Source organism: Anser anser (assembly GCF_964211835.1).
Source record: "Anser anser genome assembly, chromosome: 3".
NCBI classification, from domain to species: Eukaryota; Metazoa; Chordata; class Aves; order Anseriformes; family Anatidae; genus Anser; species Anser anser.
The window spans coordinates 40,448,365-40,464,976 of NC_139722.1; the positions used below are offsets into that span (position 1 = coordinate 40,448,365).

At 37.5% G+C, this 16,612-nt stretch overlaps 1 protein-coding gene across 2 annotated transcripts in view; it reads right to left on the minus strand.

Annotated features, from left to right (window-relative positions):
• MDN1 (midasin AAA ATPase 1) overlaps positions 1-16,612 on the minus strand; it is a 98,717-nt gene that overhangs the window by 68,920 nt on the left and 13,185 nt on the right. For both annotated transcript variants that reach the window (XM_083831500.1, XM_083831499.1), the window contains exons 7-23: positions 15,811-15,942; positions 14,260-14,363; positions 13,594-13,708; positions 12,706-12,899; positions 11,518-11,599; positions 9,528-9,623; positions 8,667-8,779; positions 7,973-8,121; positions 7,804-7,864; positions 7,071-7,282; positions 5,452-5,555; positions 4,316-4,460; positions 3,478-3,574; positions 2,456-2,569; positions 1,665-1,812; positions 1,371-1,481; positions 439-590 (exon numbers count right to left, since the gene is read on the minus strand). In XM_083831500.1, the coding sequence (XP_083687626.1) occupies positions 439-590; positions 1,371-1,481; positions 1,665-1,812; positions 2,456-2,569; positions 3,478-3,574; positions 4,316-4,460; positions 5,452-5,555; positions 7,071-7,282; positions 7,804-7,864; positions 7,973-8,121; positions 8,667-8,779; positions 9,528-9,623; positions 11,518-11,599; positions 12,706-12,899; positions 13,594-13,708; positions 14,260-14,363; positions 15,811-15,942 (2,129 nt within the window). The remainder of the gene's footprint in view (positions 1-438; positions 591-1,370; positions 1,482-1,664; positions 1,813-2,455; positions 2,570-3,477; positions 3,575-4,315; positions 4,461-5,451; positions 5,556-7,070; positions 7,283-7,803; positions 7,865-7,972; positions 8,122-8,666; positions 8,780-9,527; positions 9,624-11,517; positions 11,600-12,705; positions 12,900-13,593; positions 13,709-14,259; positions 14,364-15,810; positions 15,943-16,612) is intronic.

Consider the following 16,612-nt stretch of genomic DNA (forward strand, 5'->3'; position numbering starts at 1 on the left):
ACAGGTTGCCCAGAGAAGCTGTGGATGCCCCATCCCTGGAGGTGTTCAAGGCCAGGTTGGATGGGGCTTTGGGCAACCTGTAATGGTGGGAGGTGTCCCTGCCCATGGCGGGGGTGGGGGTGGAATTGGATGATCTTTAAGGTCCCTTCCAATCCAAACTATTCTGTGATTCTGTAAGTTTTTTGATGGCAGTGTGAAATAAGCAGGTTGTTCTTCTAACTGCTAATTTCTAGATTATCACTTAAATAAAACTCATTATAGCAATAAGGTGGTTTAAGAAGAAAAGAAATAGCTATATAAATTCAAATCGCTGTATAATGAAAAGTTAACTATAAAATAAAAGGAAAATGGGCATTACTCGTGCTAAACAACAAAGACTAGGTGACACAATACGTAATATTTAACTTTTTACTAACAAAAAAAAATAAACAGACATACCCTGCAGACACAACTCTGACAATGTCTTTCAGATTAAGCTTAACTGAAGGGGTTAGCACATAAGTCTCATCTACCATAGGTTCTTTATCCCCAGCTGAAATCCAGTATCCTTCTATATTTATAAATTTCTCTCCTTGGGGTTTTGGTATTTGCTGAGGAGAGATGACAGCAGAAGTAAAGATTATACAAATGAGTTTCAATTTGCTAATGAAGACAACTACTGTTATACCACTGTAACATTCTCTAAGAAGTCATTTTAAATTACTCCCTGAGCACTCCTGCAGTAAGCACTGTCCCCTTGTCACAGAATGCAAATTACATGAAAAGCCTGAGCAGATTATTTCAAGGTCACAGAGCAGGAATCTTTGCCAGCACCATGAAAAAAAAAAGTTTCCCAAGACATTCTCCTAGCACATTTTAAAACACACTTCCAAATGGCAAATTGGCTTTTAACTTTTCATATACGTAATAGTTGCTGCCACGAAGGTTTTTATTCTGAAACAAATACACATCTCTTACAACTGGCTTTCCTATCCCAGCTGCCCACTCAGCCATGCAAACGCATTCTGGGCTCTCAGAACTAGTAAGGGTCTTCCTTTCCCACTAGAGACAAACCAAAGATGTTTGCTTTATATCCATATATTCGGCATTTGGAATCTAAAAATGAAAAGCCTGTGAAAGCTCCTCAAAAACCTGTAAGCTTTACAATTGGAGTCACTATTATATTAAGCTGCCTACACTTGACAATGCTATAATCACCAGTCCTCCATTTTTTTTGTACTAATGAATAAACCAGCTAACATATGGGCATTTCATTTCAAATGACTGTGAGATTGTGTGAAGGAAATGTGGGAGAAAGAAGGCACAGAAAGCTACTCAAAATAAATTCTGCTCTGAAAATCAACCGGCTCAAAGTAGGCCTTGTTACCTACCTGCTTGAGAAGACTTTTGATGTTGCCAGAGACTATATGCTGGCAAATTAGCTTTTGAACTATTGGATGAGAAATTCTGTCAAGCTGCGTCAGAAAGCTCAAACAGAAGCCCTAAGAAAAAAAAGTTATTGCCAGTGAATAAGTGAAAAATGATTAGGAGGAAAAAAACAAAAACAGACAAACAATTAAAAGAATCATTTGACTTCAACACTGTACCCCGAAGAGGTTTTTCCTTTACCCAAACAGACTGTAGTGAATACACAAACGGAAATAAACCCCGACGTAGGTAATCACCTCATACAGCGAGCGTGGTATGCTGCTACATGGATTAGATGCTGCAAATCTCAACGCCCTGCAAAGCGTACGGAGACTGTAATGAGGTCTGTGGCCAGTTCCATCCACCAGCTTTGTTTCTGCTTCCTTTCTCACAGCTAAGTAAAAGCTGCAAAAATAAAGAGTGCAACCGGTTCCAGTTACATAGTGTTTTTAGTGATTAGAGCATTGCTCTAAGGAATTAATCCCAAAGTACGACCACTTAAGCTTATCTCCAACTGCTGCTTTCTTTAGAAGCTCTAGGCTGGGGAAGCCATGCCACACTCTGCTATCAGTATAATCCGTGAAACGAAGCAATAGAATATTTCAGAACCTTATTTTTGAGAGCTTGATACACTGAGAATAACTGTAAACGAGAAGTATCCTAAGCACTTAACAGTTCTTCAGTGAGATTATATGCCTTATTCTATGGGAAAGAAAGGTTACATGTTAAACACACAAGATTTTAATTGATGTAACCTAGAGAAACAAAACGTTTTCCATCTCTAAGATGGAAAAGAAGGTTGCAACAAGAGTGTTTTTTAACTGGTGTCACCAAGAAAGCATTTCTGAAATAGAGAAAGCGAATCTCCTCCCCATGAGTACAGAAACCTTCAGAATGAAGATGACATCTACCCTGCTTTCTAAGGCTGTGAGAATTGCTATGTATGGAGCACTATTGTGTTTCCTTAAACAGTCCAACCAGATTAGTTGTGTACTTCCTTTTTGTGCTTTATTCCATCAAGGATTTCAAGAGATTACAACCAACTTACTTCACAATTCCTTGCACTGTGTTTTTGCTCACGTTCAAGCCTCTAAGGTAATCCATAATAAGAACTTGCAAGTCTCCTTCATTTCTCAATTCTTCTACATAAAGTTCAGTAAACCTTTAAGAGTCAAATCAATCCATAACATTTAGACATCTGACAACATTAGAAAAAATTCTGAAATTTTTTTTTGACAAATGCAAATAAAAATTCATTTTAACTTAACAAGCCACATTGAATATTTCAGCTTCATTGTTCTGCATCACATTCTCTTTCTTTCCTCTCCTTTCACTATTAACCCCAGAGAGCTAGTAGCAATTAAATCTTACTTTCTCACTAATAACTGCAAATGATTAGTTGCATGTAGTAACTGCATATGTATACTTTTGCACAGTATCCATGAAACTGATGGAGGACTACATGTGCAACTTCCGGAAAAACTGTATTAAGTACAAGGGAAAGACCTTTGCATTCGGGAACAGTACTGAGGAATGAATTTGCCACATCTCCAGTTTTCCCAGCCACAGTTTTAATTCCAGTATTCTAAATATCGTGCATCTGTTCTACCATGTAATCCACCTTTCTTCTGAGTGAACGAGGCTTAATACATAGTTTTCTGCAAGGATCATCAGCATTTACAAGTTTCCAAGTGTAAGGCTGCTGAAGAGACATAAAGCACTTGCATTTATTATCTCCAGTAGGCATATAAACTGCTGCAGAAGCACTCCCAGGCACTGACGTTTTAATTGTAAAAAAAAAAAAGATCATTCACCTGTCCCTGGTGACAACACTCTACACTACTGCTAGACCCTTTGTTCATGTTCAGCAACTTTACATACTTATTTTCCTGATCCTATTCCATAAAAAAACCTTCACCATGATGTGGAATTCACCTGCCACAGGAAGCCAGAGTTCAGACTTATCCTGAGGCTTCAAATAAGGCATTCTTTGCTGGTTCAATTCATAAGGCTAGTTAAAGTCACGGTCTTTTTCAGAGTTTAAGTATTTTATCTTTTTTTTTCTCCTACCTGTTTCTTATTCCTGGAGGAAGATTTCTCTTTCCAACATCCGTAGCTGGATTCATGCATGCAAACAAGCGAAAATCAGGGTGACGTACAAGAGGCTCTAAAGGAAAACAGGAATGCAACAAAGGATTAGTTAAACACAGGATATTTATTACATTAAATTAAGTAAATTTCTTCTAAACCAGTTTTCTATTACTGCATTACTATGTTTTCTTAAAATGCCAGGGTGATAAGTCTTCAGAGAGTAACACCATAGAATTTCGTAGAAGTATTCCTGCATCTTTACAACAGGCATAGCAAGTGGAACCTTTACTTTGATTTGTGCATAGCACGATGTTTTTACAACACTGAATATTTCATAAATTGTATAACCCCTAAAATGAGGAACCCCTTTTGTGTCTTTCAGAACAATGGTAGCACTTCTGTTGGCCAGAAAGAAAGGACAGCCTCAGGAGCTCATAGAACATTTGTCTCTAGTTGCAGCTCTAGAAAATGCTATTTAGCAGTTGCATTTTTCACCTTTGGATCTGTACTGGGCCTGGCTGTGATGGAGTTATCTTTCTTCATAGCTGTCCCCATGGTGCTGCGTTTTGGATTTGGGGCTAAAACACTTAATAGCACACTGATGTTTTGCCTGTTGCTGAATTGTGCTTGCACAGCCTTATGTTCCCCCCCCCACGCCCCCATTTCATCAAGTGGCCTGGGGATGAGCAAAGCTGAGAAGTGACACAGCTGGGGCAGCTGTCCCAAATGGGCCAACGGCATAAAAAACATCATGTTCAGCAATATGAACTGGAACAGAGGAAGAAGGAATGATGATTTTTGAATATAGAAATAGTACCTGTGTCTCCTCTGTCTAATAACACCAGTGACCCAGATGATCCTTCCAATAAACCACTCAGACACTCTAAAGTCTCTGCTGCAGCCAAGTTAATCTCGTCCAATAAAATCCACTCTCCTTTTTTTACTGCTTGTGCCAGAGTACCCTAAAAAGAAGATCTATTTGTTAATCATATCACTAGCAGTAATATCTCATCTAAAGCATCAGCATATTGGAAATACTTGTATTGCAGTCTATGGGTTGATTAGATGAATGGCAGTCTCAGATTTATTTTTTTTACAGCAATAACAGTTTTTCTGCTCTCCCTCAATGACAGCAATTACTTTGTAAGTCATAAAAGCCAGACAGTTACCATACTTATCAACTACCATTGAGATCTGCACATTTATAACAGAATTAACCTTTCTGGTTTGTGCAATGTTGCCTGTCAGTGATATCCATCGCTGTGGTGCATAAGCTTCACTGACAACACTCTAAGAATAAGATAGTTCATCTAAAGAATCTCAATGTCAAAAGCAGTTTTGCATTTCTCAGTGAGCTACTTGATAAATTAAAACTATACTTAGGTCAAAGGTTCCCCAACCATTTATATAGTCATTTTCAGAAAGAGGGCTGGTCATTTATATAAAATTTGAGAGCATATATTCAGACTAACAGGATGACAAGGAACAGCCATGCACAAAACATTATAGTTTCCCCCACTGCATACAATGTCACTAGACTATTACACCATGGATTTAAAACATTTCAAAAAAAAAGACTTCCAGAAACATAGTACAGATTCTTATAATTAAATACTTCACAGGTAGCCCTAGGCACGAGAATGTCCTACTGGAGATCGGTCAAGTTGTATTTTGTAATCTCATCCATTTAAAGAGATCATATGCCATACTGCTGATATTCTTTTATCATACCAGCCTTAATCCTTACTACACAGCATTCAGTTAATGTGTTACCACCAACATTCTTTTTCTCCCTCCCTCCCCTTCATGTTGTTCCACATAGTTATCATGAAACAAGTTCTACTTCACAGCAAGAGATTCTTGCCAGGATGTTATTTGTATAATACTGATTTCAACGTCTTATAAATGTTCCTCCTCATTCTTCCCAGCATCAAAACGCAAAACTCTAAATACCTCTACAAATGCAAAGAGAAGAGCATTTTCTGTCATTCTCATCTGTTGATGAGCATGATTCAGTTTAAGACCAAATGCCTCCCACTTCTCCTTCAGTGGTGAACCTGTAACCAAAACAAAATTTGAGTTTGCACCAACAGAACAACAGCACACAAACGCTTAAAAACAGTATTTTATAGAATCATAATATCATTTACGTTGGAAAAGACCTTCAAGTCCAACCACCAACCTGACCTACCAAGTCCCATCGCTAAACCGTATCCCTTAGTGCCACATCCACATGTCTATCAAGCTGTTTCATGCACAAATACAAAGCTAAGCTTGGCTGAGTACCAAAAACATTCAAGTTCTACAGAAGACATCTCATGAATTTAAATATATATATTTTTTTTTATACATCAACTTTTTTTTTTTTAGCCGAACACTGTTGACATATAATTTGCTATTCATTGTAAAGCGTCCTAGCTTAGAATAAATATTTATGCTGGCAATTCACTTGAATTGGCATGACTGTTACCACTCTAATTCCCAATGACAGAAAGAGACATCTCAGAAAAACAAAAGCAAATTTACAAGCCTTACAATGGAACAGATTAACAACAACCAGTATCAGTAAAAATACTGCTGCTTATCAGTTATAGAATTGTTTACTGTTGTACTTATTTCAGTTACTCGCTTAAAGTCACAGCTTGATGCATATGCAGCATCATGACTTAAACTGCCAGCTTTCCAAGTCATGGTAGATTTCAGCTTTTCTGTATTTTAGGATTGTCGATAATTGCAATAAGTACTCTTTAATGCCTCATCTCTTTTGACGTTTGTGCGTATTTGTTTTTATATCTGCATATTCAGAGGAATCAATTAAAAGAAAGGGGAGGAAGAGGTTCATAATTAAGTTTACTTGGCCCATATTACACAAAAGCTACAACTTCATTTGTTTAGCAGGTCTAGGACCAGAAGCCACTCCATGAAAGGCACAGTACCAGTACTTCATCTGTCCCAAGTAGGTAGAGAAGTATAAAACAAGAAAAACCGTTACCCAGAGACAAAAGACAGCAAATTACAGCAAAGCACTGGTCAAGTCAGCATCACCAACACTGAAACCAAGTCACCAGCAAGCTCTTATCAAGCTTTTAAAGTCATTATTACCCTAAGTGAATTATTACTTTGTGGGTTTCTTTTGTTTTGTTTTGCTTAGCTTTCAAAATAGGTGATATTTGCTGAGACCTAATGAGATTCCAGGTCTGAAAGAAAGTATGAATGATTCATACACAAGACTGACACAAACAACTAGGACTGTTCACCAACAGTGCAAACAAGTAACACAGTGAGTGGAGATGGGATGTCAAGGGCATCATGGGTCAGACAAGCCAAACTTAACTCTGTCAGACATAGCAAACAAACAGCAGTGATTGGTTAGAAAAAAAGTTCTAACAGTTCATTCTAACAGTATTTTCAATGCCTTGCTGTAGACCAAGGCTGCATTTTTCAAAACGAGAAGAAATGATATGCAATAAAGGGGGGTGAATGAAAAACGGAAAAGACAACTGATGAACAAAAATTCACCACTACTTGTCTACTCTCTGCATTGGTTCATCTGTGTTCATCTGAATTCTCACCAGATGCATTTTCTTTTGTTTCCTTATTAACTGCAGATTTATGAATATGTTGCATTAGTTTTAGCAGATCATGCCAACGTTTCTGTCTGTAGCAGGTCTGAATGTGTCCCAGGAATGTTTGATTTTTCTTTCTAGAAAACGTTTGATAGAAGAGTTCTTCAAACGACTCTCGCAGAGGTAGCCAGATCAGCTTGTTATCCACAGGCTTATAACTGAAGAGAAGCAAAAGAGTAATTACTTGTTTGTCATTGTCATGGAGGAACGGGAACTAACATTTGTGTACTAACAAAAGCATTTTGAAATGGAAACAGTATCGTGCATTAAGGAACCCAGGTTTCCAAAGGTTTTTTGCACATATTTAAACTACTAAGTCCAGACTGCCCCGGTCAGTGAAGTAGTTTTGCTACTACTCACTAATATGTCTAGTGAATATTACATTGGAATTACACTGAACCGCTTAGCCATTTTTAAAGCAACATTGGGTTCTGCTTTTAAATCTCTTCATCACATACATTCAATACATTCATACGTTTCAGTGAAACTGCATGTGTTCTTCAGCAAGGAGAGCAAGACTTCTGCATGTAAAGGTAAGAAGGTAAGACATTACACTACTATGAAAGGTCTGCATCTAAAAACAATTCTTTGACAACACAACAATGCTTTCAACTAGTAACTTTTTCTTATACTGCCAATTTGTTACACAAAACAGACCAAACAGCAGTCAATGACTTACCCTCCTAGCAGATCAGCAGTGTCACTTTGTTGGTTCATGTTGATAACCCTCAGGTGGTGTCCTTGAAAAAGAAATAGAAAGCACATCAACTTGTTTCTGCGTTTTGTGCTGCTGTTGTTGCCTTTTTTTTCATCATCTTTGTACAAGTTAGTCTTCACATTTCATTTACCTGTAATATGAGCGAGGTACTGAACAGTTGAAGTTTTGCCAGTTCCTGTTTCACCAACCAAGAGCACAGGCTCTCCTTTGACAACGCAAACTGCAAGCTGCTCAATCAATACTGCTGACGGCCGTGTGGCAGCAAAGGTTTGCTTTGTTCTGACAAAATAAAGGAAGCTATTAAAAGCCAAGATTTATCCAAGAGCTCGTTTCAATTTTACCCTTATTGTTTTTTAGAGAAGTAGTTGAATTGAGGATTTGTTTTTATTATCACTATTTTTTATTAAAAATAAAGTTTTGAAAAATACTACTTCTGAAACACCCTTGTAAGTATTATATAAGGCACTTACTTTCCTCAACATACAACCTAAAAATTCAGGATTCTCAAAGAAGTTCCTGGCCAGTGGAATTACTGCCACATACTACAAAGACAGTCAAAATCTTATTACAACATCTGCGGATCCAAACTGCTTTGAAGAACTCTAGGACAAAAGAACCTGAAAATCCCTATGCTTTGGCTGCCAGAAGAACTATGATGCAGACAGCTTTAAAGACACACAATGTAAAACTCAGATCACAAGAGAAAGAACTCAATCACATTTGAGTTGAGATGATTTGATTTACATTTTTTAATTGTGTTACTCAGTCTATTCTATTTCAACACAAAATGTTTCAATTCAAATGAAAACCAAAAGATATTCTACCTTTTTACAGTAAGAGCCAGGGTTTGTTTCTTCATGAGGTGCACTCTTCCCACAGAAACTTCTTCGTCCCTTAATAAAATTTCTGGTTTATACAGCTCACAAAAGAACTCTACCTGTGAAGAAAGCATCAACATTACCAATACCAATGTTGCCTGCAACATCACACTGAGAACGCCCTTGGCAGAGGAGAATGCATTTCTGTAATGAAATAATGGAAAGAAGTCAAACAGGAGTTTCAGGGATCCATCTGTCCCCTCAGCTGAAAAGTTTTTCCGTCTTGAAGTAACAATGCAGGACATTTTCTTCATAATCAAACTTTTACGGTCAGAAATAGCTGACAAAGTAACCATTCAGTTCAACTCAGCTGTTTGTATCACACAATATTAGTATATAGATGAGCTCTACAGCTTTGGAATTGATGATTACAGAACATGTTTGACATGTTTGTTTCTGGACTCCTCATTTAAGTGATTAAATAACAACTGGGGTGGGGAAACCACACAGGGTGGGAGGGGAAGACAACACTTTTTACACTTTTACTACTCTGTGAATCTAGCAGTGTCATGTGCTTAGGTAACTGCAGAGTTTCAGCTGTGTCATGCTTCTTTTGCACGAAGCCATTTGAAACGTGCTCTGAAATAAGCTCACTGCAACTTTCAGAGAAAATAAAACAGCTGAAAATAAAACAATAAAAAGTACACTTCAGGATTGCAGAGAAAGAACAAAAGTGTGTGAAGGGTAGAGAGACGGGCATATTTTTTAAGAAAATATTAGAACACAGTACATATAAATGAACCACAAGAAAAAATCAACTTATGTAATATTACCAATAAACATCAGGTTAATTATGTCTTAACATACCTTTTTCTTGGAAATATTTAGTTTACTTCCAATAACTTTTGCCATTTTCTGTCTGCTTCCTTGGTTGGACAGCATAGCCGTGAAACAGTCCAATGCCTGTCAAGGGGAAAACAAAACAACTTATAAAACTTGTACTGAATATGATATTATTTGAGAAGCACCATCTTTATTTTTATGAGGCTGAACCCAATCCAACATAGGTAAATACAATTATTTCATCGTTGTTGGATCAAGTCAAGCAATGAAGTTCAAAAGAGATGAAATAGGAAGTTCTGAACTCTGTAATGTAGTGGGTTTATAATGAACCCACCGTATCAAAAGTAAAAGCTTTTCATAACCAGTCACAGAAGCTATTTTCAGATGACTGGAGGAAAATGAAGGAAGTGATGTTCCAAGATTTCACAACCTTAAAAATGGCCTGACTGACGCACACCTAAAAAAAAAAAAAAATCAAAACCTGGAACATAAGTTCCCGTATAAGAAGTAGGAAAGATGTCCCATATTTCAACAAAAAGGGAGTACCTTAAAATTACCCTGCAAATTTAAGTATCTAATTCTGCTGAGGGATTCAGATACTGTTTCACAAAGGACACAAGACTAAGGAGAACAGAGCGGACAGCTATCACTAGGATATAGCTTTGACTGAAACATAATCAGCCAAGAAGCTCCACCACTGAGCTGTGCTAATGTCACAAAACACGGCACACCAGCCAGTACTAACCCGAGAGGGAGGAAGTGAAGGGATTAAGCCCTCTTAGTATTCAGTAAATTCAGACACATACCATTTAAGACACCTAACACACACACACACTGTATGGATGCATGTATTATGAAGTAAGTGCATACCAAGGATTCAGCATTAGCAGTATCATCAAATAAACATGGCTCCAATGCTGTGAATAGACTCAGATACTGACTCTCTATGCCTGTGGACATCACTAAGTGATGCGCTCCACACTATCTCCATTACCTAAGGGATATTCAGCAGCAGCGTACTAGTGCCTCATTACAGAATAGTGAAGGTGTTTCAAGTTTATTTTTTTTTAGTTTCCTACTATTCGAGCTTGCTAGTGATAAGTAACAAATTACCGTAATCTCCCTATGCTGAGTCTGTTTTGCCCATGAGTGATCTCCCTGTCCTTAGCTCAACCCTTGAGCCCTTTTCACCATATTTTCTCCCCCCTTCCCTTTGAGGATGTAGAATGAAAGAGCAGTTGTGGTGGAGTTCAGCTGCCCACCTGAGTAAAAACCACCATCCTGAGACAGAGCTAATTTTCTCCGCAGGGGCTCACACAATGCTGTGTTCTGGATTTTTGATGAAAGTACTGGTGATAACAGACCAGTATTTTTAGTTGTTGCAGAACAGTGCTCACATAGAGCCAAGAACTTCATGCCAGCAAAGAGGCTGGGCACGCACAAGAAAGAAGCTGGGAGGGAACGGCCAGGACAGCTGACCTTTCTAATTTTGAAAGCACTTCTGATAAATACTTTTTACTTTTCCCTCTTTCTGAGATATCCACAGCAAGGTTTTATAGTAAATATAGCTTCTGAGTAACAAGTAGCAAACACCAAGCACATCTAATACTTTAAAGACTCAACTAAACCTAGGGCCTTTTCCTTGTTGCATACAAAATGTGCAATGCAAGTGAATGAAATGAATGATAAGCATGTCTGTCAAATTGTATTAATTTCACAAATTTTTACTCTTCCCCAATCACATGCAACCCCAGCCCACATCAGTCGAAACTGTGTTGCAGCATACTTTTTGTATGCCAGTAGTAAGTCTAGATTGGCTTTCAGCACACTGCAAACAGCTTTCCTACTAAGGAAAGAGACTAATAAATACAACAAACATTCCAACTACAGTCCAGCTGCTTTAGATAAAACTAAATATAAAATCCTATCTCACACTCCCAAATAGTGTATGTTAACATATGTGACATAATAACAGAGTTCAGGTAAGCAATTTCCAAATCAAGTCTTACTGCACCTCCTGAAAAATATTCACTGCTGTGGTTGACGAAGAACTGTCGAAGTTGTAAGCAATTCTGCTGCACCAATTCAATAAATCTCTAAAAATAAAAACAAAAAGATTTGGTACAATCAAGCCAAATTGTACAGCATCTTCTCTCATGTTCAGCTTAGTTCATTATGTCATCTTTTGGTAATTACACACCTAGTTGTTATTTATGTTGCACATGGAAAGCCACATACAAGAAGGATGCTGTATTTAAAAGAATAGAGAATACATACAGACCCACAGGGTTGCTTTCTGATAGGTTGCTTGGAAATTTGCAATACATATTCCATTAAACCATTATGGATAAGTAATTATGAAATTGAAAACATGAAAACCAGCATGCTTTTCATCCAGGAACGTACAAAGAACTATTTTACAGGATACCAATTCCTCCTCAACAAGGTCTTTGGAAAGGTGAGAAAAGGAAACATATAATTCTGTGAAAATAGCAACTCTTTTAAAGTAAGCGGCATTCCTATGCTTCACAGAAATGAGGTACTACACATAGCTAGTGCTTGCTGACATCCACAAAGCACTACTGCTTATAATAAGCCCACACGAGCAGAACTGACATGCGGTATGAGAAGTGAAGAAGAAGTAATTCAATACCAATCTGCATTTCATCACAAAAATTCTGAAATTAATAGTACTTCACAGGGTCTGGGTATTTTGAGGCATCTCTAAGTTAGAATGCTACAAGTGAATGTCTAATATGAAGTTGTCTAGATGAGCAACTATATACAACTGCTGAAAAGCTATCTATACTAGTATTGTGAAAACATTATACGGTATATTTCAGTCAGTAATTCTTTTAACCAGAACAGATATTTTGTGTTAAAATAAATTGAAAAGCAATCCACATCTTCATTCCAACTTATTTCTCAGCACTGCATCTGAAACGCATACTTTTTCGTCAAAAAAAAAAAAGTGCAGAAGTACAGAAAATATGCCCTAAATAATTCACATTGAGTTTTAAGATGTATTAAATATGATTTTAAAATTAAAAATGGAAACCTCCAATTTTTATTAAATTCCAGCTTAATTATTCAAACTTTTAACAATATTTTGAAAAAAAGAGGAAAATGAAAAAGACAATCTCCTGCTCTATACAGCTAACTGACAAAACTTCTTCCTAATAAACATATAAGAAAAGACAACCTTAGAGATAGTTCTCGTCCTTCCAGATTTGGTTTCTTATTTTCTGATCTTGATTCTGATGCATCTTCTGACGCACGGCTGGAGCCAGAAGCACTGTTTTCTGATGCCTGATACTTGTCACCCGTAAGGTGAATGAAAATGTCTAGCAAGTGATCAGTTACATGAGCAAGGTTGGGGTATTTGCTCTGAAGAACCTGAAAATGGGGGAGGAAAAAAAATCTTCATCACTGGAATGAAACCATCAGCCTCCCAAACTTCAGCAGAAACAGACACTCAAGCTAGCAAGCTGCACAAAACCAGCCTCTTGTAGTCTCTCTTCTGAAGCAAATAAAAGTCATTGAGACTTGTATGATGCTGATATGGATACCAAAGGAGAGTTTTCCCAACCCAACTTTACTCCAATTCATTTAATACTTTTGCACGAATACAAACAGGAAGAACAAAAAGCAAATTCAACCCTAAAGTAAACTCAAATCTAAAATCAATCTAAACCCAAATCATGATGATGCAACTTTAACTACAGAAGTTCTTGCCTCCTATCCCTCTTTGTAAGGACTTCTTAGAGCACTCAGGTTGCCTATATACCATGCTAAGACACATACAAGGCTAATTTTTCTTCTATAATTTCCTTTCAGCTCAACTTTCTGCTAAAGCTTGCTGACCAAAATCAGCTTTTCACAGGTACAGGCCAGAAACCAGTACTGATACTATCTTGCCAAACTGATTTTTAAGATTAGCCAGAACATTTATTTTCAAGATCTGAAGTGATAAGGGTGTACTGCTGAACTTGGGGAGAAAAATAAGGACCAAATTTATTACTGGAAACCATCTACTACCCTTAACTAAAACAATTATTCACATACCACAATAGAGCAAGACATACCATACCTCCTTGAGTTCTACTTTGCTCATGTTATCCAGATGTATTTTGGTCCAATACTTGTCCAAAAGAGAGGCATGGCTGCTTTGCTGTCTGTACCAACCTCCACCACAACTGAATACTCTAAATTAAAGTAACACAAAGGAACATACATATTGTTATCTTACTGAAGAATTCAGTACTTTCAGACACCCTACCTTGCTTTTCTCTGCTCTCCAGATCATTTGTTCTTTTATCACTGTGTTTTCCCCCCTCTAGTGCAAAATCTCCTTAGAGATACTTGCAGAAAGATGACTGACAATAAGTTAAGCCTATCAGAAACACCATGCAGAAATCAAGACACCTTGTGCATATTGATCGTAAACCTTCTTCACACAGCAACTGCTAAGAGTGGTATTTTGTTTTGGTAGGGGCTGGTTTAGTAGGTGTGCCCCCCGCCCCAAGCTTCATACTTTTAACCTCATTGAAGTAACTTTTCAAATACTGGATCCACCCAGTAGTAATATAAAGTTGCTTTAAAATGGAAAAGGTCCCTTTCATAGCGTCCATAGCTTCTACTACTTGTTAATTGGAAATTGCTAGAATAGTCATGACCAAGTACTTTGCACTTACTGCCTTTGACTTAAAAATCAAACGATCTGTGCTATTAAGCTCATTTAATTTTATATGCCTACCTCCTGGTTGCAAAAAACTGGAATCCTGGTGCTACTTTTAAGCAATCACCACGGCCAGGAATTAGCAACTCCTTTTTTTCCAAAAGAGGAATCAGCACAGAGATCTGGAGAATAAAAAAAAAAAAAAAAAAAAAAGAAAACTCTGTGTGTGTGTATGTGAAACAAACATCTTACCCATCCACACTCACGATGCTAGAGCACACCCCACTGAGAATCACATTTTCATCAACTGCTGTTCCTGCAGACTACATTTTCAAGTAAAACTAACAGCAATCACAGACTCACAGTTAATTTTACTTAGCAATGAAAGTCACAGGTACGTTTCCCTCTTTTCTCCTACATTCAGATTTAGTAAGAGAATGGAAATGAGTCTTTACACTTTACATCCAATCTAACACCGTTGTGTTTGAGCTGTCAAACAAATTACCAGACACTTTGTTCTCAGAAGAGCTGGAAGGTTTGTTTTCTTTCTACCCAAACAAAGATAATACCCTCTTAGAAGACTTCATTCAAAAACATTATCATTGTTCACTATATAGCCTGCTACACCCTAGTAGAATTAGGTATGGATTTAAAGAATCTATCCTTCCACGCAGAAGGACGGTAATAATGGTGGAATGAGAAAAGGGAGGGAGGTCTACAACATTCCCTTGGCACAGAGGAAGGGAAGCATGGAGACTTTGATATGGAGAAAGAATACAGGATGCCTGCAGGGGAGACCTGAAGGAAAAGTGAGATGAATGCAGGATACTACTAGGGGCATGCTTATGATGAGTGCAACGAACTGAGTCCACAGAAGCAAACAACTGCACAACCCTCTGGCAATGAAAAACTGTCCAGTACACACAAGCAACATTTCTTGGCTTTCTTGTAAACTCCCTATACTTTGGAAGAGTGGAATCCCATAAACAAACTGTCAGGTTTGTCAGTCACATAAAGGATGCTTTACAAAACAGATACGAAAGAAAACTCTTTGCAAAATGTCCAGCAGGCCTGGTGTCTCTATGACATCATTCTTGGTGGAGATGTTCTTTCAGCAGCCATCACTTCAAAGGGGAATAGTGACAGTCCAACAAGTACTAGTTCTGGAGCTCAATACAGGAAATCAGCTAAAATCTATATAACGACTTAATAGAACAACACAATCCAAGTCGGAAAAAAAAATATTTTCTAAAATGACAAAAAAATCATTAGAAGACCTTATTATCAACATTGGTCTAATACAGTGACTAATATTCTGCAGTGTCTGTGGCCACATTCATTTTCAAATATTGAAACGTGATTTAAAAGACACATAGCTCATTATCAGAATCACTTTAAATACCCATACTGAAGGCTTGCATCAGGGCCAATGTCGTGACTGCTCTAAAACGATGACAAAAACAAATACAGTCTAACAGTGTCTGAACAAAGCCTGGTTAAATCTTTTTTAACTCCCTGTTACAAGTATTTTCAGCATGCTGCTGCAGAACGCATGGCGACTGGACTCCAAAAACTGCTAGTATAGTATGGGTCTTAAGACAAATACTTTACAGTGAAGAACCTACGTACCACATCCAGAGGAGCATAATCAATATCCTCCAGAAGTATCCAGTGACCTTTGGTAACAGCTTGTGTCAAGGTTCCAGGCTGCCATACAAACTCCCCTGGGACATCTGTACAACGATACATACCAAGCAGCGTCTATGACAGAAACAATCAGTAAATTAGAGACTTGTTTGTTACATGCTTTCGTAATTCAGAGTAAAAACCTTAAGAAAATGACCGAAGTTGGTATACAAATAACATTTACATAGCCTGCACATTATTAAACAGTTTATCTGATAATCCCAGTAATATGTGCCCAGCATTACACTTTTTTTTAAATAAGAAAAAGTTTCACCCCTCCATATATATGATAATCTAACTGAAGCACAGTATCTAACTAGATAATTGGAAGTGTATTTACAGAGTTGTACCACCAAAACTAATGAACAGAAATCAACAGCATAACACACTAGACTGCACTGTATCTTACATCTTAACCAGCTCTGAGCTGCTAACATAAGAGAAGTTCTCAAAAAAGTATTTCAAAGACACAAAACCAATCGAGTTTTACTTTCTGTGAAGTGGTAACTTTCACATTTCAGCATTCCTTAAATAATCAAGTTTCTGGTTTCAGTATTTCACATTTTGTACCTTGAACTTTATCACTTTTTCTTTAAATGACTGTCTTACTCATGTATATGAAAAGATACTCTTGTGGAGAATAGCTGTTAGATGGTGAAGTAAGCTGTTCTATGCAAGTAAAGAAGGTGATTTTGTATGGCTAATAAAAACCTTCAGAGAACACTTCTAGTAGACACCAACCACT